A 23254-nucleotide genomic window follows, 5' to 3' on the forward strand; every position below is an offset into this window, starting at 1 on the left:
AGCAACGAGGCTTTGGGCTCTGGAAATAGAGTTTGGTAAGAGCATGTGTGTCATGGTGTATAGTGCTGGACAGGTTTGCCTTTGCAGTCTTTGAACTGGAACTAGAGATATTATTAATGCTGATAGGAAGGGAACTGCCTGCTTAGTGGCAAGGAAAATTAATAGTTCAAACATTCTTCCACCCAGCATTCTCCATGCTGGCATTTTGATTTAAAGAAAATATTGCTGCAGCTGTTCAGATATTCTGGAAGTATGTGTGTGTGCATGCATGTGGTTTGGTGTTTACAGATTTGGGGTTATGGAGGGGAGTTTCCAGAGCAACGGAATAGCTGCTTGTCAATTGGGGTTCATTTTGAAAATGAAAGCCAGAAAGCTTGGAGCCCACTCTGGGCCTGGGCCTGTTCTTTAAGGAGGTCCACAGAGGCCAAGAGGTAGGTTTGAACATTTGACTCAAGGAAGAAACAACTTAATCGCTATTTTTCTTTATTTTTATAAATTGAGCAAATCAAAAGATAAAAAAATAAATTTAGCAAATCAACAGGTTGTTAAGTCCCACAGATTGGTTATAGGAGTTGGTATGAACTCTTCCAACATGAACTTATACCCACAGTCATACACACACAAAATCACATTTTCCCAGACTACCAAACCAGAGCAAAGTAGCACCCATTTATTTCTTCTGCACACACAAAGTTTGCTCATCAAGCAGTTTAACCTGTGAGAAAAAGAGAAGAAATACAATAGCCAATCCCCTCTAAGCAGGGTGACAATGGGGTATTAGAAACTGGGGGTTAGGAAGTAGGAAGGGCATTCTGGGCTGGAGCAGAGGAAGCTGGTTGGACAAGGTGGATACTGAGGCTGATCTTAAAACATGAAGAACTTTGATAGTCAGAAGTATGAAGGAAATGGGAGGGGGATTTCTGAGAGTTCAAGATGAGTCAGGGTTATACAGTGAGTACCAGGTTAGCCTGGGCTATGTAAAAAGATCCTATCTCAAAAAAATCAGAGACAGGCATGGTGACAGATGCCTGTAATTCCACCACTTGGGAGGTGAAGGCAGGAGGCTCAGGAGATGGAGGCCAACCTGGAGTATATAAGACCCTAATATAAAAAAAAACCTATTTTGACTATGCCATGGTGGCACACACCTTTAATCCCAGTACTCAGGGAGAGGCAGGAAGATCTCTGAGTTTGAGGTCAGCCTTGTACAGACAGAGCTAGTTCCAGAACAGCTGGGGCTACACAGAGAAATCCTGTCTCAAAAAATAACGACAATAATAATTAATAACCCCAAATAGATTAATTAATTTAAAAGAGAGAGAGAGGAAGGCAAGTGGGAGGTGGCTTCAGCAAGGTCACTCGGCCATTTGGCTGCGATTTGGTGCTTGTATGTGAGCGATCTGCAGCAGATAAACCTGGCTTGAATGACAGTCTCTTTGCGCCAGAACAAAGGCTACCGTGTCACACAACCTTACTCCGCCACTTCCTGTTGGGTGACCTTGAGCAAGTGGTCTAACTTCTCTACTAATTGAAAGGAGGAATGATTCTCAGTTTCTAAGACCGTGGGGAGAAGTAAGGGCTCGAACATATGAAGCATCTGGCAGTGTCTAGTACAGAGTAAATATATAAAAAAAAAAAAACAGGTTCAAACCCATATACTGTCACAAAGGAACACTCAAGATATTTACAACTGGCCCCAAATATTTGAACAACAAGGCGGAAAAGCCACTGTCTGACACTATCCATGGCTGGTGCCACCGTAGGACCCAGAGAGAGGACTACTGGCTTGGTCTCAATCTCCACTCACCCTGAACTGGACTGCTTGAATAGTATAATGTCCTGACTCTCTACCTCTCCCCAAATCATCTTCCAAACACAACCTGAATCATGGCCATGTCCCCTCCTGGCTCCAAAGCCTTCTCCAGTTCCCTCTTTCTCAAATGCTGAGTTACTTAACACTGGAGGGGAGAGGAGGTAACAACTGCTCTCTCAACAGGGGGTTCACTTCACAACCTTTATTCCCAGACAAAGGCGGGTAAGAAGTTCAACATCATTGTTGACTATATACTGAGTTCCAGGCCAGCCTTGGCCACATACGACCCTATTTCCAAAATATCACAACTGCCATCTCTTGGGACCAGACGCAGAGAGGCTCGAAAATCAAGCAAACAGCAAATTCATCTGTCGGTAGAAGAAAAGACTAAGAGGAGTCTAATGTTGGAACAAAAAGATAAACTACCCACCTTTTTCAAAAGAATAGAAGCTATTACTAACATCAGTTTCCTCATGCTATGGAGGATGAAGCTGTAAAGGGGACAGCTGTGATTCTGAGGTGCTGGATCAGATTCACCTGTAGCTGCTTTTTCAGACCAACCCAGAGAAGTAAGGAAGAGAGAAGGCTGGGTTCTGGGAAATAGTCCTCTACCAGGTCCTGGGTCTCAAGCTTCCTCGGCAGGAATCCCCCCCTCTGGTGCTGCCTCTGCAAAGAAGGCCAAGGTTACAAAAGGGCAGGGTACAGGAGCCTGAGTCACACGGAGAGGCCAGGCTGCCTCCCCAAGGCTTAGGGAGAAGGCGCACAGGGACAAAGTGCAGGAAGATTCTTGACGAGATAAGAGTGAAGGAAGACAGGGTAGGGAGCAACTGCTCCTGAAGCTCCAAGATGCGGCTCCTGAAGACTGACTGGAAGCCCAGCTCAGCCCACAGGCAAGGAGGCTACTTAGGGTCTCTTCACCCCAGCAGCGGCTAGAATGCTGAGAACCAGGGTGACCAGAGCACCACATACCAGCCTCAGCCAACCCCCCAGTTGTCCACCAGGTGCTGGAGGCTGGACTCCCACGCACCTGGCCTTTTTTGGGTGGAGCCGGTCGTGTCCCGAGGTCGTCGCTGCAGTGGTACCCGGCCTGTAGGAGCCTGGCTGGTCCAGGGGACGCTACTAGACCGCCCACCCCTCCACGCCCCCCACCGCCCACAAAGGCGGTTTGCTCCCTCCCACGGATCCTTCTCCTCCCCTTCTTCACTCCCTCCCTCAGAGTCCAGTTGCTCAAGACTCTTCCTTCCCCACCGCCAGCGCCAGTTCCTCTCCCAGTGGGGCCCTTGGAAGGCCAACGAACGCTAGCTATTGGAGCCACCCAGGCCGGGCGGCAGCTGGAAGATCATGGCCCAACCCCAAGGAGACGCGAACCCGCTGCCCAAGGCCTCGCACGAGCCAGTCAAACTGAACGCGCCGAGTGCCCTCCAAATCCGCTCCAACAGAACCGACTTCTGTAGCCTTGGCAGGTACAAGGGCGAAACCGTCGCGAACAGTACCGCCCAATCCCAGGAGTCGATCTTCTACAGCACTCTGATGGTGACTGGGTCGAGCGGGACACGCAGGCGGGGGGCGCCGCGGGAGCTCCAGGGGCTGCTGGGGGCGGCTCCCTCCGGCTGGCTGTCGGAGGAGGGCTTGGAGCCGGCGGCGTCTGGGTCGCGCCGCTCGAGCGGACAGGGTAGCAGCCGAGTGTGCCTGGAGCCGCGGGAGCACGCGTGGATTCTGGCAGCCGCCGAGGGCCGTTTTGAGGTGCTGCTGAAGTTGCTGGAGGTTGAACCCAGCTTGCTGTTGCGGGATGACCCGATCACCGGCTACAGCGTGCTGCACTGGCTGGCAAAGCACGGACTCCACGAGGAACTCATTCTCTTGTACGATTTTGCCCAGCGCCAGGGACTGCCTCTTGATGTGAGCGCCCCGGGAAGCGGTGGCCTCACACCACTCCACCTGGCGGCTCTGCAGGGCCACGATATGGTCATCAAGGTGCTGGTGGGAGCCCTGGGGGCTGACCCCACGCGTCGCGATCACAGTGGCCACCGACCTTGTCACTATCTGAGACCCAGTGCTTCTCAGAGCCTGCGGGAGTTGTCTGGAGCAGAAGAATGGGAGATGGCACGCTACGAAGAGTGCGACAATGCCAACAACAACAGCAGCAGTGCCAGTGGGTGGTCACTGAGAGGAACCCCAAGTGCATCGCGCCTCAAGTCCATGGGAACACACTATAAAGAGTTGGCTCAGCCCGCCAAAGAGAAGGCATCAGGCAATCAGGGAGTACAAGGCAATGGCCTTCTGCGCCATCTGTTCCCCTTCGTGCAGGACCGTTGAAGGTGACGTGGACTAACCAGAGAGCTCATTGTTGTTCTAACCGTACCCAAGTAGATGCTACTCCGATGCAGCTTGGGGCCTGTAATGGGCAGACCACATCTGGGCCCCCAGAGCTGTCACAGGTCTCCTGCCACTGGCTAACTGTCCGAAGAATCGACAGAGAAGGAGAGTTAAGAACCAGGCTGGCCTTGATGGGCAACACCAATGTTACAAGATCGTGATCTTCCTTGGAAGAGAGAGGGAAAATTACACTTCTAGTAGCCATTTCTAGGCAGATTGAAGTACTGAGTTTACTAGATAATATTAAAAAGTAATTTAACACTGTAAACTACTAATGCAGAGCAAACACCTAATACCTGCCTGCCTGGGTCTGCTGTTAGCAAATCTCCCTGGGTTGGTAGTGTTGGCCTCTGCCATCCTGCTCCTGAGACTCGCCAGGCCTTACCAGCTCTTAGCCTGATTGATGTATCATGGATGAGTTCTTAAGTACATTAAAGTGGAATTTTCTTCCTTCCCACACAACAAAGCTGTCTTTGAGTGTCCTTTTTCTGTTACTAACCACGGGGTAGGGGGACCTACTTATGTTTGCAGGGAAAAGACTTCCAATCGATCCCTTCAGGCTGGTGATCCATGGCAGGCTCTGGGCCTCATTCTCAGAGCAAACGGCCAGAAGCTATGCACCAAAGAGTGATTTTCACCTTGGCTCTGATTAGAAACACACAGTTCCCCTGTTCCCTCATCACTGCCATCCAGGTCTGGCTTCAGGTGCAAGTCTAATTCTACAAGAGTTGTCCTGGGGGGGGGGGGCGAGGCCCAAGGGTGATGAAAAGGGAAAGCCATCAATTTTATATTTTCCATACTTCGTTCCGAGTCAGTCATTGACTCAACTTGTGTCCTCCAATTAGACACACCCACTCGGTAGAAAGACAGGGCTTTCCTCAGCCCAGCTATATAGAGCAGGCTAGCCTCAAACATTCATCCATACTCCTGCCTCTGCCTCTGGAGGGCTGAAATTACAGATGTGTGTCAGTCACCACACCTGGCTCTCATCCACATTTTGTTAAAGTTTAATCTGAAAGTTGTAGTTTGGAGAAATTGCTGTCATTCAGAAGTAGCATGAATTAAAGAGCCAACGGGAGGCTTGGTTGGCTCAGCGGGAGGGGAGGGAAAAGCAGTTGGTGACTAGCGAGCAACACAACAGGCTGCTTTAGAGAAGAGCACTTTAGAAAAAACCACTGGCCCCTGGAGGCTCTCATAGCATTTCCATGGACTGTTGTACTTCCCAACCCTCTCCGCTCAGTCTTAGGACAGCAAGGAGAAACTGTTATTACAAAACAGCTCAGAACATCCGCAGCTAGACACTGCACTGAACTCCTGGAAGCCACTTGCAGAGAGGGAGGAGTGATGAGCAAAGGGGCCAAGACCAGGCTGGAGAGACCCACAGAAACAGCTGATCTGACAAGGGTTAGCTCTTGAACCCCAGACTGATGGCTGGGAATCCATCTAAACCCCCCTGAATGTGGGTGTCAGTGAGGAGGCCTAGGCAATCTATGGGGCCTTGGGTACTAGATCAGTATTTATCCCTGGAGTCCGAATGGACTTGGGGAGCCCATTCCACATCGAGGGATGCTCTCTCAGCCTGAACACATGGGGAGGACCTAGGCCCTGCCCTGGATAATATGACAGACTTTGGGGATCCCCCATGGAGGGCCTCACCCTCCCTGGGGAAGGGAGGGGGGATGGAGTAGGGAGGTGGGGGAAGTTGGGGGGCAGGGGGAGGAGGGGAGGGAGAGGGAACTGGGATTGACATGAAGCAGGCTTGTTTCTAATTTAAATAAAAATAAATTAAAAATAAAATAAAAAAGCTATTGGTACAAAAGAAAAAAACAGCCCAGAAACCCTTTCCCAAGCCCACAAATCCAGGCCTCCCAACTCCTACCTCATGGGCCTGTTTGTCCCTCATGTGCTGGGAGCTACCCTGCCTTCCTGTAGTAACCCATTAGTTTCTTCTTATCCATGGGATGACCCAAACCCTTCCTACTGCTGTTTTAGCCTACTTGTATCTCTAGGGACTACACCTTAAACATATTGGCACAGTGTAACCTGGCATTTTCTTTTGCTTATAAATAAACTTTTCTGGACTGGTGGGAGGGGGAACAGTTCCCAGATCCTGTCAAGTTGTCACTAGCATGTGGCCTTAGCCCCCTTTCCCTGTGTCCACTGTTTAGATATAATCTGACTAACTGATATCAGACTGTATGGTCCCTGCTCCATACCGCCCCATTTCCAGTTACCAAGGTGGGTGGGGTTGGCCCACAGAGCCTCCCTGACAAGTGGCTGAGTCTTCTTCAGTCTCCTGGCTTGTCAGGGAAGACGGATGTGTGCTGAGCATTCAGAGGGCACCTATGCCAGTGGTCTCATAGAAGTAAGAAGCTAGGCTTCTTAACGACTAGTGAATTTGAGGACCTGAGACCAGCATCATCACCCTGCTCTTTACAAGAAGAAAATGAAGGCAGCTGGAGGACTTCTGAGTGCCTTTCCATAGTTGTCATTAGATATTCTTTCCCACAGATTTTTCTCATCACTGTGATATGACCTACGCTACCTCCTCCATGTAAAATTGAGGTTTGGCTGCAAAAGACACAATCCCATGGTGAAAATGCTCTGTGCCTAGCATCAAGCCATTGGCATTTCTGGTATGCTCTTGGAGGCAACACTGGTATGCTCACATCAAGAGACAGAGTGAATTCCCTGAGAAACAGAGTTAGGGAGATGACGTGAAATTAAATTCTAGTGCTGGACAAGGGCAGGCAAGAAAGACTGTGAAAAGCAGGGGTGGGACAGGTAAGGGAGGGGGTTGGGGGAGGGCTGCAGAGCAAGCAAGCAGGACCTGACACCCAGGGACAAGAGCAGCAAAGGCCCACCAGGGAGGACGGCTGGAAGGTACAGGAGGCTGGGGGATGAGTGGGAGCTGGCCAGTGAATGCAACAACTGCCAGTAAGTGCCAGTCAGTTTGGCACGATGGGAGCTGGGGAGTGGCTAATAAGACTGGAAAAGTGCACGGGAGTCCCGATCACAAGGGGCCTGCCAGGCTGTACTAAAAGAGGCACACAGAGAAAAACCGAAAATACAAATTAAAAAGTCACACTTCAGCTAGGGAAGACTCCCGCAGGCCAGTGCCTTTACTTTTCCTTCTTCACCAGTGCTTCTCACTCTTGCTAATGCTACACCGCCCTTGCACACAGCTCCTGGCGCTGTGGTAATCCTCCAACAGTAAAAGTATTTCCTCGCTACTTATTTTGTTTGTTTTTTGTTTTTTGAAACAGGGTTTCCTGTGGCTTTGGAGGCTGTCCTGGAGCTCACTCTTGTAGACCAGGCTGGTCTCAAACTCACAGAGATCCGCCTGCGTCTGCCTCCCGAGTGCTGGGACTAAAGGCGTGCGCCACTGTAATTTTGCTACTGTTGTGAATCATAAGGCAAATATGCGACATACAGGATATCTGATATGCAACCCCCAAAGGAGTTGACACCAGGTTGAGAACCACTGCTCCACACCCTCCACTACATTGAGACTAACCCAAAAGCCTTGTTTACAGAACTGGCAATATGAAGTTCTTTGGATTGCAGCTGACTGGAGGTTTCCTCTTCCTGCCCGCCCCTCCCTTTATTCTAGGGAAATTCATACCCACAGGTGTCGTGGAAAGTGTCCAGCCTACCCTGAGTTCAAATCCTGACTCTCCGTTACTGACCTTTAGCAAAGTGCTAACCTCTCTGAGTTGCAGTTTCCTGTCTGTAAATAGGGGCCAGACACTGTCACTGGAAGAGTTGTTCTGATTCCAAAGCCTCTGCCAACAGCATGTAGCACACTAGAGACCCAGAGAGGCAGAAATGTCACCTGTGGGAAACAGCCGAAAAGGGGCCAGCTGGGTTTGTGGGGAGACTATATTATCAGCTAGGGGCGGTTCAGGAGGGATCTCGTGGATGGGATACATTGTCTTGGCTTTCAGATAGCTTCATCTTAAGGTTAGAGACATAGCTCAGTTGGTAGAAGCCTGCAGAGCTTCTGAGTCCCATTCCCAGTGCTACATAAACCTAGCATGGTAGTATGTGCCTGCAACCCTAGCACCCAAAAAGAGATAGGGTGATTAGAAGTTCAAAGTTTTCCTTGACTGTTTAGTGACCTCAAAGGCAGGCTAGGCTACATGATACCCTGAGTCAAAAGAAAGAACAGAAAAAGGGTTCTTGCTTATTACAGGTAATTTTCCACATGTGCCAGAGGAATAGGTGCTCATGAAAAGGGACACTGGGGACTTTGACTTATTTCTTCACTTTGTTTTTTGTTTTTTTGTTTTTTTTGGTGCTGGAGTAGAATCCAGGGTCTCTGTCATTGAGATACACCTTTAGTATTGTTGGGGACTTGTTCATTTTGAAAATGGCTCTTGTAGAGTCAAGGCTAGCCTTAAACTCCTGATCCTCCTGCCTCCACCTCCAAGTGTTGGAAATACAGATTTGCACTCCCATCTATTTTTGTTTTTTGATTTCTCCACACTTGATTTAGTGTTGAGGTAGAGTCTCTCTCTCAGCACAGATTGGCTTGGAACTCACTTTGTCAGTCAACATGGGCCTCAGACTCAGGGAAACCTTTTTCCTCAGCTTCCTGAGTCCTGGCGTTGTAGATGTGAGCTACCATGTCCAGATTTTCAAGCAGGCTAGGTAAATAACTCTGCAGGTAGTGTGCTTAGTGTGCACGAGGACGTGGCTTCGACCTCCAGCACCAGGTGAGCTGGGTATAGTAACACAGCCAGCGCTTTCAAGGTGGAGGCAGAAGGTGCCGCTCAGTGTCCCATGTTTGATTACCTATTAGGTTCAAGTGTTGTAAAAGCAGCTTTTATTAAACGTCCAACAAATGTTAAATATGTCACCTATTGTTTCCAGAGAAGTCATATACAGGAGTCCAAGCCAAGCCTGAAAACTGCTGAAAAGAATAAAGCTATGCGTGCCTTTCATTTCTTGCCCCTATTTATCTATGGAAATGCACCCCCACCGGCTAATATACCATGTATTCTGCTTCCGGCCTCCCTGTCTTTCCTCTTCCCATTCATTGTAACAGAGAGCTGTGTCTATTTTCTGTCAAGATAGAACTTATGGAGTCAGGCACAGTGGCACCAGCCAATACTTCCAGCAACTGGGGGGGGACGACCAAGATAGTAGGACCCTTTGATCCCAGCCTGAGCAGCATAGCAAGATGCTTTTTCCTTCAAGTGGAAAACAAAAGGGGGATAAAGTGGGGGGCAGGTATAATTAAGGTGGTAGAATGTTTGCCTAGTGTGGGAAAAGAACTGGATTCCATCCCCAGTACTGCATAAATTGACTAAGGTAGTACATGCCAGTAATCCCAGCACTTGGGAGGTGGAGGCGGAGGATCACACCAGCCTGGACTACAAGAGACCCTGACTCACACACACACAAGGCCAGGCTATGAATAGTGGTCCATGCCTGTAATCTCAGCACCCAGGAGGCAGAGGTGGGAGGGTAGCTACAAATTCAAAGTCAGCCTGGTCTATATTTGGAGTTCCAGGACAGCCAAGGCCGTATAGAGAGTCCTTGTGTCAGAAAATCAAAAATCAATCAATCAAAAACAACAACAAAATAAGACAAAACAAAAACCCAGGAAGGTCTTGCTCATAATTCTGGAAGCTGGAAAGGCCAAGGCCAAGGCACAAGCAGCCTGCTTTGGTGTCTATTGAGGTCCCATTCTTTGTCGTCAGGGCCTTCTGTGTGCCTGGTCTCTGTGTCTTCTTCTTTGACTAAACTCAACTGCCACAAAGACAGGGACCAAGTTTGTTGTATTAATCATGGAATCCCCAGATTCTGGCACATGGAAGTAGTCAATAAATAGTTATTCACTGGGGGCTGGAGAGATGACTCAGCAGTTCAGGGCCGGTACTGATTTTGCAGAAGACCTTGTTAATCCAGTTCCCAGCACCCACACTGGATAGCTGGCAATCATGTATAGTTGCAGCATGAGGGTATCTAACACCCTCTTCCAGCCTCTCAGGACACTGCACTTCGGTGCACATACCTATACACAGATATATACCCACATCATTTAAAAATTAAGACAAAATCTAAAAAAATAGTTACTGATTGCCAATGGTCTCTTAAGATGTCACACAAAAGCACATTGGAAACGAAAGGCAAAATAAACTGAAAGTCATCAAAATTTAAAACTTCTATTTAAAAATTATTACATTTATTTATTTAGAGCTGGGTGTGGTGGCTCATACCTTTAATCTCAGCACGTGAGAGGTAGGGGTAGGTAGATATCTGAGTTCAAATCAAGGCTGATCTACAGAGCACATTCCAAGACAGTCAGGGCTACACAGAGAAACCCCGTCTCAAAAAATCCAATGTGTGTGTGTGTGTGTGTGTGTGTGTGTAATATATATCACATGTATTTGTTTAGTGTTGGTGCATGTGTGTATGCCTTGCTATGAACTTCTTAGAAGTCAGAGGACATTTAAAAGTTGGTTTTCTCCTTCCATTGAATTCTGGGGAATTGAACTCAGGTCATCAAACTTGGCAACACCTTTACCTACTAAGTCATCTAACCAGCTCCCAAACTTAAACCTTTTGAGAACGACGGGAAACTATCAAGAAAATAAATAGAGGTCAGGCACGATAACATTTCTGTATTCCCAGCTGAGGCAGGAGGCTTAAGATGAGTTTGAGGCCAGCCTGTCTCAAAGAAAAAATGAGTTCTGGAAAGACAACTGAGTCAATAAACTGCTTGCTCCACAAGCAAAGAGAACCTGAGTTTGAACCCCCAGCATCCGTGTAAAAAGTCAGCATTAGTACTGCAGTCTGTGTGTAGTCCCTTGCTGGGGAAACAGAGACAAGTGAATCTCTGCAGCCTGCTGGCCTGCCAATCGAACTGAATCAGTGACCTCTGGGTTCACTGAACGACCTCATCTCAAAATAGATAGATAGATGATAGATAGATAGATAGATACATAAATAGATAGATAGATAGATACAAGATAGATATGGAGAGCAATTGAGGAAGACAACTGACATCACTGATCTCTAGTTCCATACACTTTGTGTGTGTGTATGTATCTGTTTGTGCACAAAAACAAGACACACACACACACACACACACACACACACACACACACAGTCTCCTGGGAGAAAAACTCACAGAGTGGGAAAAGGAATTTGTAAACATGTATCCAATAAGTTATGTATCTGGTCCAAGCCTGGGAGTGACACCCAGGGGCCTAAGACAAGGGGAAGAATCTCAAGTTCCAGCCCAGCTTGGGTTATATGGCTAGAGACCCTATCTCAAATTAAAAGGTGGTATAGATCTGATATTGACCACATATAAACTCCTATAAGTGAACAACAAAAATATAAACAGCCTGATGTTGAAATAAACAAAGGACTTCACTATACATTTGTGATTTTGTTGTTGTTTGTTTGTTTGTTTGTTTGTTTTCAGACAGAGTTTCTCTGTGTAACAGCTCTGGCTGTCCTGGAACTCACTTCTGTAGACCAGGCTGTCCTTGAACTCACAGAGATCCATCTACCTCTGCCACCTGGGTGCTAGGATTAAAGGGTTGCACCACCACCCACCCTTTACTACACATTTCTACAAGGAAGAGAAGTGTATGATTGAGAAGCATATAAAAAGGTGCTCATTGTCACTAGGCCATGGGGAACTGGAAATCAAAACAACAATGAAAGGACTGGGACTGTAGCCCAGTTTTAGAGTGCTTGTCTACCATGTATAAAGCCCTGGGTTCCATGCCAGCACTACACAAACTGGGTATTGTAATGCTTGCCTGTAATCCCAGCACTCAAGGGTGGAGACTACAGACTTAGTAAATGTTCAGTTCTGGAAAGATGGCTCAATGATTAAGACCACTTATAACTTTTGCCAAGGACCCAAGTTCAGTTCTCAGTTCCCATACTGAACAGTCCACAAACACCTATAACTCTAATTCCATGGGATTGGCCTATGTGGGCACCTACACTCATATTCATGTACCAACACACACACACACACACACACACACACACACACACACACACACATCCCACTATTTAAAATAAGATCAGTCTTTTAAAAAACATAAACAAAGACACTGGAGAGATGTCTCAGTGGTTAAGAGCACCTTCTTCTCTTTCAGAGAACTGAAGTTCAGTTCCCAAGACACATGTCAGATGTTCACAACACAGGGTAGAGTTGTAATTCCAGCTCTAAGGGATCCTATGCCCCTGACTTCCAGGATATCTGCTGGCCTGCACATACTCACACAGAGACACACACTTATATACCTAATTAAGAATAAAATAGCTTGGGAAAGAGAGATGGCTCATCAGTTAAGAGTACTGATTACAAGCCGGGCGTTGGTAGCACATGCCTTTAATCCCAGCACTCGGGAGGCAGAGGCAGGCGGATCTCTGTGAGTTCCAGACCAGCCTGGACTACAGAGCGAGTTCCAGGACAGCCTCCAAAAACAATACAGAGAAACTCTGCCTCGAAAAACCAAAAAAAAAAAAAAGAGTACTGATTACTCTTCCAGAGGAACCAGGTTTGATTTCCAGCACCCACATGACTGCTAGTAATCATATGCAACTCCAGTTCCAGGGGACTCAATGGCCTCTTTTGGCCTCTGTAGGCACATCATGCACGTGGTGTACAGACATATATGCTGGCAACCCACCTATATTCGTAAAATTAGGTAAAATAAAATAATTTTAACTAAATAAATAAAAATAAAAATGGAACAACAGCATAGGGGGGACTTAAAAACAGAACAACAGAATTTGAAAGCAAAGAACAAACAAGCACAGATTAACTAAATTTATTAAGAAAAGTAGCAACCCAAATCTGTCCTTGTACTTCCAGTGCTGGGCAAAGAACTGCATGCATTCATCATGGATACAGGTCTTGGTCAATCTATTCCAAATTTAATACTTTGCTCAAAGACAGGAAGAGACTTTCTTGAGGGAGGTTCCCTCTTCCAGAACTCTATCCACTTCTCTCGCCACTCTCCCAGCCTATCTGGTTACAGGCAGTATATAGAGACAGAGAGGAGAGAGGGTCCTTCGGAGACGAACGGAGGAGGAAGTCCACGCACAGAGAAACGTCAGATCTACAGGAATGATGGCCCTTGACATAAAGGTAAGGAGTCTTCCAGGCCTCAGAAGTACTGAAGAGTCCCTGTTGCTCAGCTCAGTATGCTAGAGATGGTCAAAGTGGGGCCTGGAGCATGACAAATGGATCGGTGTGTTCAGTATCACCTGCCAAAAAGACAGAGGAATTTGTCATGCATCCTAAAGAACTAGTAGCCTGTGGCTGGGGATGTGGCTCAGGGGCAGTGGTCTTGGCTAGCACTCATGAGGCTCTGGGTTCAACCAGCACACACAAAAAGGATTTTTTCAAAAGTCTGGAATGACTCACAAATTTTCATGTCATCCTTGCTCTAGGGCCATGCTAATCTTCTCTGCGTTGTTCTAATTTTAGTATATGTGCAGCAAAATAAGTGAATGCACAAAAATACTTTAAAAGTAAAAACTTTGGCTCATGACAGGACCCTCCACAGTAATCCAGAAACCATACATTAATGGGCTGTGGTCAATGAGGAGTCCTGGGTTTCGAATCTTCCTTAAAGATATGAAGGTCCTTTTGGTATGTGAATTTGCCTGGCCTCTAGGCCAACAAACAGCAACTTAAATGGTATTGTGGGTTGCTCCGTGATGACATCACTCTGTGTAAGGAAGAGTTTCTGATGTGACCTGGGGGACTGATGTAATCAATGGGGTTGCTTTAAGAGCAGGGTGGAGGTGTCTCTGACGAAAGACTTTTAATCTGTGTATGGCAGCCCTAGCTTATGCCTGCGAGGCTCAGTCTGCCTTTCTTGAAGGCCAGTTCATGACTTCCCATAATGCCTTGGTAGGGCCAGGAACTACTGAAGCCAGTACTTAGTAGTAAATCTCTACCCATTTATCACCTCTGAGTTCTGCTTCCCTGGTTGAACTCTGACTTAGTAAATACAAGAAAGAAGGGCTGGAGAGCTTGCTGGTTCCACTTACTGCTCTTGCAGAGAGAGGACCTGAGTTCAATTCCTAGTACCCACATGGCCACTCACAACCATCTGTTAACTCCAGCTCAAGAGACCCAGTGTCCTCTTCTGGCCTCTGAGAGCGCAGGGCATGCTTATAGTGCACAAATATACATGCAGGCAAAAATTCATACATATAAAATAAAAATAAAGTAAGTATTTAAAAGTGTGAACTGCACTGGGACCTGTAATCCTAGCCAGAGGCTGAAACAGGAGGATAGTAAAATCCAACCCAGATGGGCCATGTATCAAGACCACATGTGAAATGCACATGTAAATATAGTATACTCCAACACTGAAGGTCAGTGATGGAATTTAAATTTGTTTAGGTCATAAGGCTGTGGTTTTGACTTCCAGTAACACACACACACACACACACACACACACACTTATTTCTTTGAATGAAATGACTTCTACAACCATTTTCCAATACAAAAGAACCATAATTGGTTATAACACAAACAATGGGTTTGATACAAGAAAAATTATCACAAAGTTTGGACGTGAAGAAATTACTACTTTGTTGTTTTGTTTCTTGTAGGCAGGGTCTCCTGAAGTTCAGTATGAGGTCAGTCTGAGACTAGTCTTGTTCTTCTTATCCTCCTGCCTCTATCTCCCAAGTAATAGAAGAAAGTATTGAATACTTAAATGAGTGAGGAAGAAGAAACAAACTTTGTATGCAGGAAAACCCCAAATATATGTGTATATGTGCAGATACTTCAAGAAAGATTGTAACTCCCTACTCCTTTTCTGGTTCTCTCTCTCTCTCTCTCTCTCTCTCTGTGTGTGTGTGTGTGTGTGTCTGTCTGTCTGTCTTCTCTCTGTGTGTGTGTCTGTGTGTGTGTCTGTCTGTCTCTCCCCCCTTCTCTCTCTCTCTCTCTCTCTCTCTCTCTCTCTCTCTCTCTCTCTCTCTCTCTCTCTCTCTCTCTCTGTGTGTACCTGTCTCTGTTTTTGTGTCTTTGTGTCTCCCTCTGTCTTTCTGTGTCTCTGTGTCTCTTCATCTCTGTCTCTGTCTCCGAATAGAGGTTCACTAAGTAGCCCTGACTGACTTCAAACTCTCCATCCTCCTGCCTCAGCCTTTCTAGCACTAGGGTTACAGGAATTCACCATCAAACCCTGCCCTACTTCTTAAATGAAGGCTGCACACAACAACAAGAAAGGAGAAGGAACTCTTCACTGGAGAAACCTGACACTCCACCTCAGCCAGGTGATCTAGGTCAACATCCACAGTGATTCATCATGTTGATGGTATGTTCCCTAGACAGGACACGAGAAAAATGGCACTTTCCCTCTGTGATCTTTCTTACCTAAACTCACAAGCCCAGTCTAATTGTGAGGAAAATAGTAAAAGAATCCTGATAGAGGAGCATACTACAGATGCTTGACCAGTAATTTTCCAGGTCAGCAAAGACAAGGGAAATGGGGACTTTCACAACTAAGAGGACTCGGAGGCCATGTGGTGGCTGAATGCATCATGACCTCATGTATGGGATCCTGAAATGCCAAGGTAAAAACTTTTTAAAGCAAAATGAGTATGTAGAGGTTCACATCTGCAATTCCAGCATTTAAAAGGATGAGACAGGAAGATTGTTACCAATTTGAGGCCAGCCTGGACTACATGCCAAGTTCTAGTCCAGCCTGAGATACACTGTGAAACCTCATTTAAAAAAAAATAAAACTACCAGGTGATGGAGGTGCATGTCTTTGATCCCAGCACTCAGGAGGCAGAGGCAGGCAGATTTCTGTGAGTTCAAGGCCAGCCTGGTCTACAAGAGCTAGTTCCGGGGCAGCCTCCAAAACAATACAGAAAAACCCTGTTTCAAAAAAACAAATAAAGAAAGAAAAATTAAAACTACCAGGAAGTAGTGGTGCATGCCATTAATCGCAGCACCCTGGAGGTAGAGGCAGGTGGATCTCCATGAGTTCCAGGACAGCCAGGGCTACACAAAGAAGCCCTGTCTCTAAATAAATAAATAAATAAATAAATAAATAAATAAATGCCAGGAAAATGGAATAAGCCATGACATTCTCTGTGGAATATTCTCAATTTTTAAAATAAATATGTTCCAAAAATAGGGACCGAAGAGATGTCTTTGTGGTTTAGAGCACTTGCTGTTTTTCTTGAGGACCTGAGTTCAGGTCCTAGCACGCACTACTGGTGGCTCAAAACTATCTGTAATTCCAGCTCCAGGAGATCCAATTTCTGGCCTCTGAGAGTACCTGCACTCATGTGTATATATCCAAATGTGCAAGCATGTGCAAGCATGTACACACACACACACACACACCCCTATACATAATTTAAAAATGGTAAAAATAAAAGTCATCCTTAAAATAGCATCTATTTTAAAGAAATTCAATGGGGGGGGAAGCTATACAAGCATGTTTCAGTATTAAACTACAGAATGAGGAGCCATTCTGCTGATCTTATTTTTACTTTAAGACACAAATCTTGGTGGTTTAAATGAGAGCAGTTGATTGACTTCTCTTGACCACAACTGTCTTGACTTTTAGCCAATGCTACAAAAAGAAAAAGAAAAAGGGAAAAAGAAAGGAAAGGAAAAGGTAAAAGTGGAAACCACCTGAAGAAATTGTTCTGCTTCTTGTCTGCCTGGCTTCCTTTAATCCTAGCAGTTGTTAGTAACTCACCATTTTGCTTGGAAGATAATAATGTCATGTGCTACCATCTATGTGAAATGGTCAAGTTCCTGGAAAAACATGCATAATATGTACATTATTGCCTCGAATCAGCAGAACGAGTTTATGAGGCAGACCCTCATAATTTCACTGTTCTGCAATGAAGGACACTGAGCCTCAAGAAGAGAGTGAGAGAACCAAGTTTTAACAAGTTAGTCTGGCTCCTAGGACTTGCTCCCCAGTACCTAAAACCCACCTCCAACATCTAACTCATGCCCTCCCATCCCTCAGGACCCAGGGTCCACTGACTCCCCCATCTTCCTACTTCTTCTCAAGCCATTATGTAAATAAGCTCCAAGTTAAAATAACTCCCTTCCCCAAGGCCATAGCCTGCCTCAGTTTGCATGTTTACATACCCAACTGTCTGTCAGAGATTGTCTCTTGGGTGTCTTACAGTCATATCTAACATGGTATACAGAAACTGATCTCCCAGCCTGCCCTCCAAATGCTCTAATTGTCTACGTCTTAGTAAACAACACAAACCTCTATCCTGTTGTGCAGGACAGATACCTGAGCTTTGTCATGGTCACCTCTCTTCTCCTTATTCCCTGCAGTCAATCACAAGTCTTGTTGATGCTACTGAATCTCTCCTGCCTGTCCATCTCATCCATCTCTACTACCTCTGCCCCAATTCTGTCGCCAGTATGCCTCCTCGTCTGAACCACAGTCTCTGGTGACTCACTGCTCCACGCTTACCTGCCACAATCCCAGTCATGCAGTTCCCAGTGGTCCACACACTAACCTCCACACTTTCTTCTTTGTTTCTTTTGACTACATTATTTCAAACTGTTCTTTTTAATCAATCACGGTAGCTAATATCGGTAATCACAACACTCAGACGGTAAAGGCAGGAAGACCATCTCAAATCTCAGGCCAGCCTGACACATACACACACACACACACACACACACACACACACACACACACACACACACACACACTCCAGAGCTAATACATATATGACCTCACAGAGACTGTGACCAAGAACACAAAACCTGCACAGATTCAAACCAAAACAATCCCAGCACTGAGAAGGGGAAGTGGACACAAGGTCCCACCCCTAACCAAGAAGCTGTTTGCAGTTGGTATCGTATCTGCAGGGAAAGGGAACATCAGTTTTCTTCCGTGGAGCGACTGTCACTGGGTATATCAACCACACCGCAGGACAAACCCCTACATTCAGGCCCAGGAGTAGTTGACCAACACAGAACAAACTCAGTCATTTTTGTAAGCTTTTTGCTTTCTTTGATTGATTTGTTTTTTGTTTTTGATTTTCAGTTCTGAAAGACAGAAAGAACATGAAGTTGGGTAGGTAAGATCTAGGAGGAGAGGGAAGAATAAGACCAAAATATATTTTATGAAATAAATAAATACATACATAAAGTAAAACAGTGTTGAAAGGAAGGAAGGAAAGAAGGAAGGAAGGAAAGAAGGAAGGAAGGAAGGAAGGAAAGAAGGAAGGAAGGAAGGAAGGAAGGAAGGAAGGAAGGAAGGAAGGAAGGAAGGAAAGAAACAAGAGTAAAGGCCAGTGAGATAATTGAGCAGATAAAGGCACTTCCTACCAAGCCTGCATCCCTAGGACCCACCTGGTGGGAGAAACAACGTGTGCAAATTCTCTCCGGAAATCCATGAACCTGCTGCGTGTGTTCTCCACCCCAGCCCCCAAAGTAAATGGTGGACAAATGCTTACATGATTTAAATTGTTATTATTAGTGTGTGTGTGTGTGTGTGTGAGAGAGAGAGAGAGACAGAGACAGAGAGAGAGACAGAGAGAGAGATAGAGAGACAGAGAGAGACAGAGTGAGAGAGACACACAGAGAGAGGAGTGTCTGTGCTATGGCTTGCGTTGGAGGTCAGAGGACAACTTTGTAGACCCAGTCTCCTTGCATCTTTCCATCAGGCTTGCACAGCAGTTTACCTGCTGAGTCATCTTGCTGCTTGCCCCAAGCCCCCAAATTTGAAGACATATACAATAATTGTACATATTTATAAGGTACATTATGATCTATTTTTGAAACAGAATCTCACCATGTATCCCAGGCTGCCCTTAAACCCTTGATCCTCCTGCCTCAGTCTCTTGAATGCTGGAATGATAGCTATACCTCCTCACCTGACTGTTCAGAGTGTCACACTGTGACACAGGTATACAATGTAAAATGATCACATTGGGGCAGTTAGAGTCTCTACCACCTCAGCACCTATCGAACTCTCTCCACACAGGTGTTTCTGAACTCCAGGGTCCATTGGCCACTGTGTGAGTTCGAACCCTTTAATACTGTTCCTGGCTGTTGACAGAATTCAGGCTTCTTCCAGACCTGGAGGCTCCCATGACCTAGTCCCTGGATATTTCCCCAGACTTTTACCCCTCTTCATTACTTCCTCTGGCATACCCCCCCCCAATACATCCCCTTTCTGCAGTCCTGGTCCTGAGTAAGTTTCAATTCCCTAAAGTCTCCCAGCCTTGTCTTCGCTGCCCTTCTCACGGTCTGTTTCCTCTGCTTGGCCATGTCACTCCACAGCCTTGCTCCCGAATCTAATGCCTGTTCGGTCTTTGGGGTTGTGTGTGCTGTCGCATGGAGAGACAGATTCCCGGAACAGGAGTTCAGGTAGACTGTGCTCTGTCTTCGCACTCCCCGGCCCCACTGCAGACAGGAGCCCGTGCCAGTCTAGACAAAGCTGAGGCTTTGTCATCTGTGGTGGTTTTGTCCTAATGACTTGTGCCTTTTTTTTTTCTTTTTGGTTTTTCGAGACAGGTTTTCTCTGTGTAGCTTTGGAGGCTGTCCCGGAACTCGCTCTGTAGACCAGGCTGGCCTCGAACTCACAGAGGTCCGCCTGCCTCCCGAGTGCTGGGATTAAAGGCATGCGCCACCAACGCCTGCTATCTGTGTGATTTTGCAAAATGCTGAGGGTGCCTGATCTTGAATGCCAATCCATGGGTTTCCCATTCACTGACGTAGCTGTTTTGTGGTGGCTTATTTGTCTTCCTTTCTCATGTCCTCGCCCTTCAGAAAACCCTAAGAAGGATCACTTTTCTTTTCCCTTCCCTCCTGTGGTACCCCTCCCCCTTCCTTAACCCAGACAGGTCCCAAGTTGAGGATTCTCCTAATTCAGCCTCTAGAGCACTAACATGACAGAAATAACAGCCCCTACACCTGGCTGGGATCCCTGTTTCTTTTTTTGCTTTTTTTTCCAAGACAGGGGTTCTCTGTGGCTTTGGAGGCTGTCCTGCAACTTGCTCTGTAGACCAGGCTGGCCTCGAACTCACAGAGATCCGCCTGTCTCTGCCTCCCGAGTGCTGGGATTAAAGGCGTGTGCCACCACTGCCCAGCCGGATCCCTGTTTCTTTTTTTTTTTTTTTTTGGTTTTTCGAGACAGGGTTTCTCTGTGGCTTTGGAGGCTGTCCTGGAACTCTGCTCTGTAGACCAGGCTGGCCTCGAACTCACAGAGATCCGCCTGCCTCTGCCTCCCGAGTGCTGGGACTAAAGGCGTGCGCCACCACTGCCCGGCCGGATCCCTGTTTCTAAGAAACACAATATTACATGCACACAAATGTGGCTTCCAGGTTCATGTTTCTTAGAGCTTGGACATCAAACCCAACTTCTGACTTCAAACAGAAGAAAACTAGGCAGGCACAGGAGCGTGGAACGCTAATGCAAGTACAAAGGAGGTAAAGACAAGAGGACCACCCGTCAGGGGCCCACTGATAGTGAGGCTCCCACGTTAAAAACAACAACAAAAGAAAAAAACCTGAAAAGTCCTGAAGTTGTTGTAGCATGTGTGTGGCAGGCTAGACTCTGTTTCAAATTTCTTTTCTTTCCCCCTCTCCTTTCTCTGTCTCTCCCCTGTGTCTTTTCCTTCTTCATTTGTTTTCTGGTTTTCCTTTTTCTTTGAGCTAGAATCTCAGATATCCCAGATGAGCCTCAAATTCATGATGTAGGTAAGAATAGCCCTTGAACTTTCTCCTGCCTCCAGAGTGCTGGGATTACATACATGTGCCACAGAGTCAGTTTACGTGGTATTGGGGACTGAACTCTGGGCATGGTAAGTAAAAATTCTATGAACCAAGCTCCATCCCTAGCTTATTTTAGTGTGTGCTGTCTGTAATTTCAGCTCTCAGGGGGTAGAGGCTGGAGGGTCATAAGTTTAATGTCTGACTACAGACTCAGTTCAAGACCAGACTGGACTACACAAGACCCTGCCTCAAAGTTTCTCCCTGCCAAAAAAGAATGTCCTGATGACTATCGGAGTATCAAGTTGAACACAGAGCCTTGTGTGCTCTGCGGCTCCCAGGTCCATTAAGTGGTTCCAAGTTCTCTTAGTTGGGGTTTTTCTATTGCTGGCTCAAAACCATCTATGAGCTCTGGCGCCCTCTTCTGGAGTGCAGGCATCCAAAGCAAATAAATCTTTTTTTTAGAAAGCAAGTTGGGGAGGAAAGGGTTTATTTGGCTTACACTTCCACATTGCTGTTCATCACTGAAGGAAGTCAGGACAGGAACACAAGCAGGGCTGGATCCTGGAGGCAGGAGATGATGCAGAGACCATGGAGGGGAGTTGCTTACTGGCTTGCTTTCCCTGGCTTGCTCAGCCTGCTTTCTTATAAACCCCAGGACCACCAGCCCAGGGATGGTACCACCTACCATGGGATGGGCCCTCCCGCACGATCACTAATTGAGAAAATGCCTTACAGTTAGGTGTTATGGAGGCATTTTCTCAATTAAGCTTTCCTCCATTCAGATAACTTTAGTTTGTATGTCAAGTTCACATAAGACTAGCCAGCACACAAGTTACAGATTCTAGGCCCAAGTCTCCAGAAACAGGCTACTTCTAGCTTCTGTCTCTTCGGACACTTATTCAAGCCAGTTGCCACCTGAATAACAAAGTGTTCTAAAGTTACTAGGAGACAAGAAGCTGAAGCCACATAGAGAAGTCTAGGAGAGTTAGAGGCCCTGTAAAGAGACAGAAAAAGTAGCCAAGAAAAACCAAGCCTACTGTATGTGGATGAAGAAACCATCTTGGAAGTGAAGTCTGCAGGCTGGGCAGCCCCACCGCCCCCACGCCAAAGCACACAGCCTGAGTTCCTGACCCACAAAATGATGATGACAAAAAAACCCCTTTGTTCCAGGACATTGTGGTTTGGAATAGTTTGGTACACAGTAGATGCTGATTGGCAGACTCTGGGGTAGTCTGTGTCCTTAGTGTGAAGTATGTCGTTATATATTTTAATTTCCATAGCGACATTTGTGAATGTCTGTAATATTCATATATGTATACATAAAATTTAACTTAGGACTCTCAGACTGGAAAGGTTTTATACAAACAAAATCTTTGTTCTTGAAGAGATAACATTTTGCTTGCATTTTGGAAACTGTTAGAAACAGTGTGTGTTCTTACTATGGATCTTCTGCCTTCTACCCATCACAGAAGGTAATGTGCTGTAATCATCTACTTCCAGTTTAAAGTATGTGAAGTTTAACTGGCTCAATCCCAACAGCTGCGATTCCAGCATTCAGGAAGGAAAATTGCTGCGTTTCAGGCCAGCCTGGACTACTTAGTGAGTTCTATCTGGTCTGTGCTGTGGAGCGAGACCTGTCTGGTTGATGATAATGGTGATGATGGTGTATGAGTTCCAGATAGTTCTCTTGACCTCTGTATTCTCTATCATGGTACTTAAAATACCATAAATGTTTATGAACTAATCTCTTTAACTAGGTCTGTGTTTTCCTTTTCTTGTTCCATTGAGACAAGGGCTCCTGTAGCTTAAGCCTCCAGGTAAATGTGTAGTCAGGGATGGCCTTTAATTCCTGATCCTCTTCTTTTACTTACTGGCCTGGGGCTAGAATTACAGGCCTGTGCTACCACACATAGGGCTATGCTTTTCAAGCTGCAAATTTGACTCCGTGGGGGCATAAAACACATTTTAGATGAAACAGAAATATAAGTATGATGTATTACATATAAGTATTAAATAAAGATATAAAGGAGGATTGGACTGGAGAGATGACTCAGTAGCAAGAGTTCTTGATCCCAGACAAAAGGACCTGAGTCTAGATCCCAGCACCCACATAAAAAGGAGAAGCATGGGTGTCCATACACACACCTGTAACTGTAGCACTGAGGTAGGTAGAGACAGGAGAATGTTGGGGCTTTGGCCTTCAACCTAGCTTCCGGTGTTAGGGAGAGACTCTGTCTCAAATGAACAAGACATGCAGTGATACAGTAGGACACCCAACATGCTCCTGCATACACACACACACACACACACACACACACACACACACACACACACACACACGCTCCT

General features: G+C 46.3%; 1 protein-coding gene and 1 non-coding gene across 2 annotated transcripts; one reads left to right on the forward strand and one right to left on the reverse strand.

The window, feature by feature from the left end:
* Nucleotides 1-2367: 2367 nt before the first annotated feature.
* Sowahd (sosondowah ankyrin repeat domain family member D) lies at nt 2368-4655 on the forward strand. Its single transcript, XM_005083120.4, has one exon. The coding sequence runs from the start codon at nt 3155-3157 to the stop codon at nt 4127-4129; it is 975 nt and encodes a 324-aa protein (XP_005083177.1). The 5' UTR covers nt 2368-3154; the 3' UTR covers nt 4130-4655.
* Nucleotides 4656-13578: 8923 nt separating this feature from the next.
* LOC121140065 lies at nt 13579-13690 on the reverse strand. The gene has a single exon (XR_005876905.1). It is a non-coding gene; the product is annotated as a U6 spliceosomal RNA (small nuclear RNA).
* Between the last annotated feature and the right edge of the window lie 9564 nt (nt 13691-23254).

This window comes from Mesocricetus auratus, unplaced genomic scaffold, assembly GCF_017639785.1.
Source record: "Mesocricetus auratus isolate SY011 unplaced genomic scaffold, BCM_Maur_2.0 Super-Scaffold_100003, whole genome shotgun sequence".
Taxonomy (NCBI): domain Eukaryota; kingdom Metazoa; phylum Chordata; class Mammalia; order Rodentia; family Cricetidae; genus Mesocricetus; species Mesocricetus auratus.

Excerpts from the sequence above, each read along its gene's own strand:
- Sowahd (XM_005083120.4), top strand. The coding sequence starts at position 3,155 with ATGGCCCAACCCCAAGGAGACGCGAACCCGCTGCCCAAGGCCTCGCAC.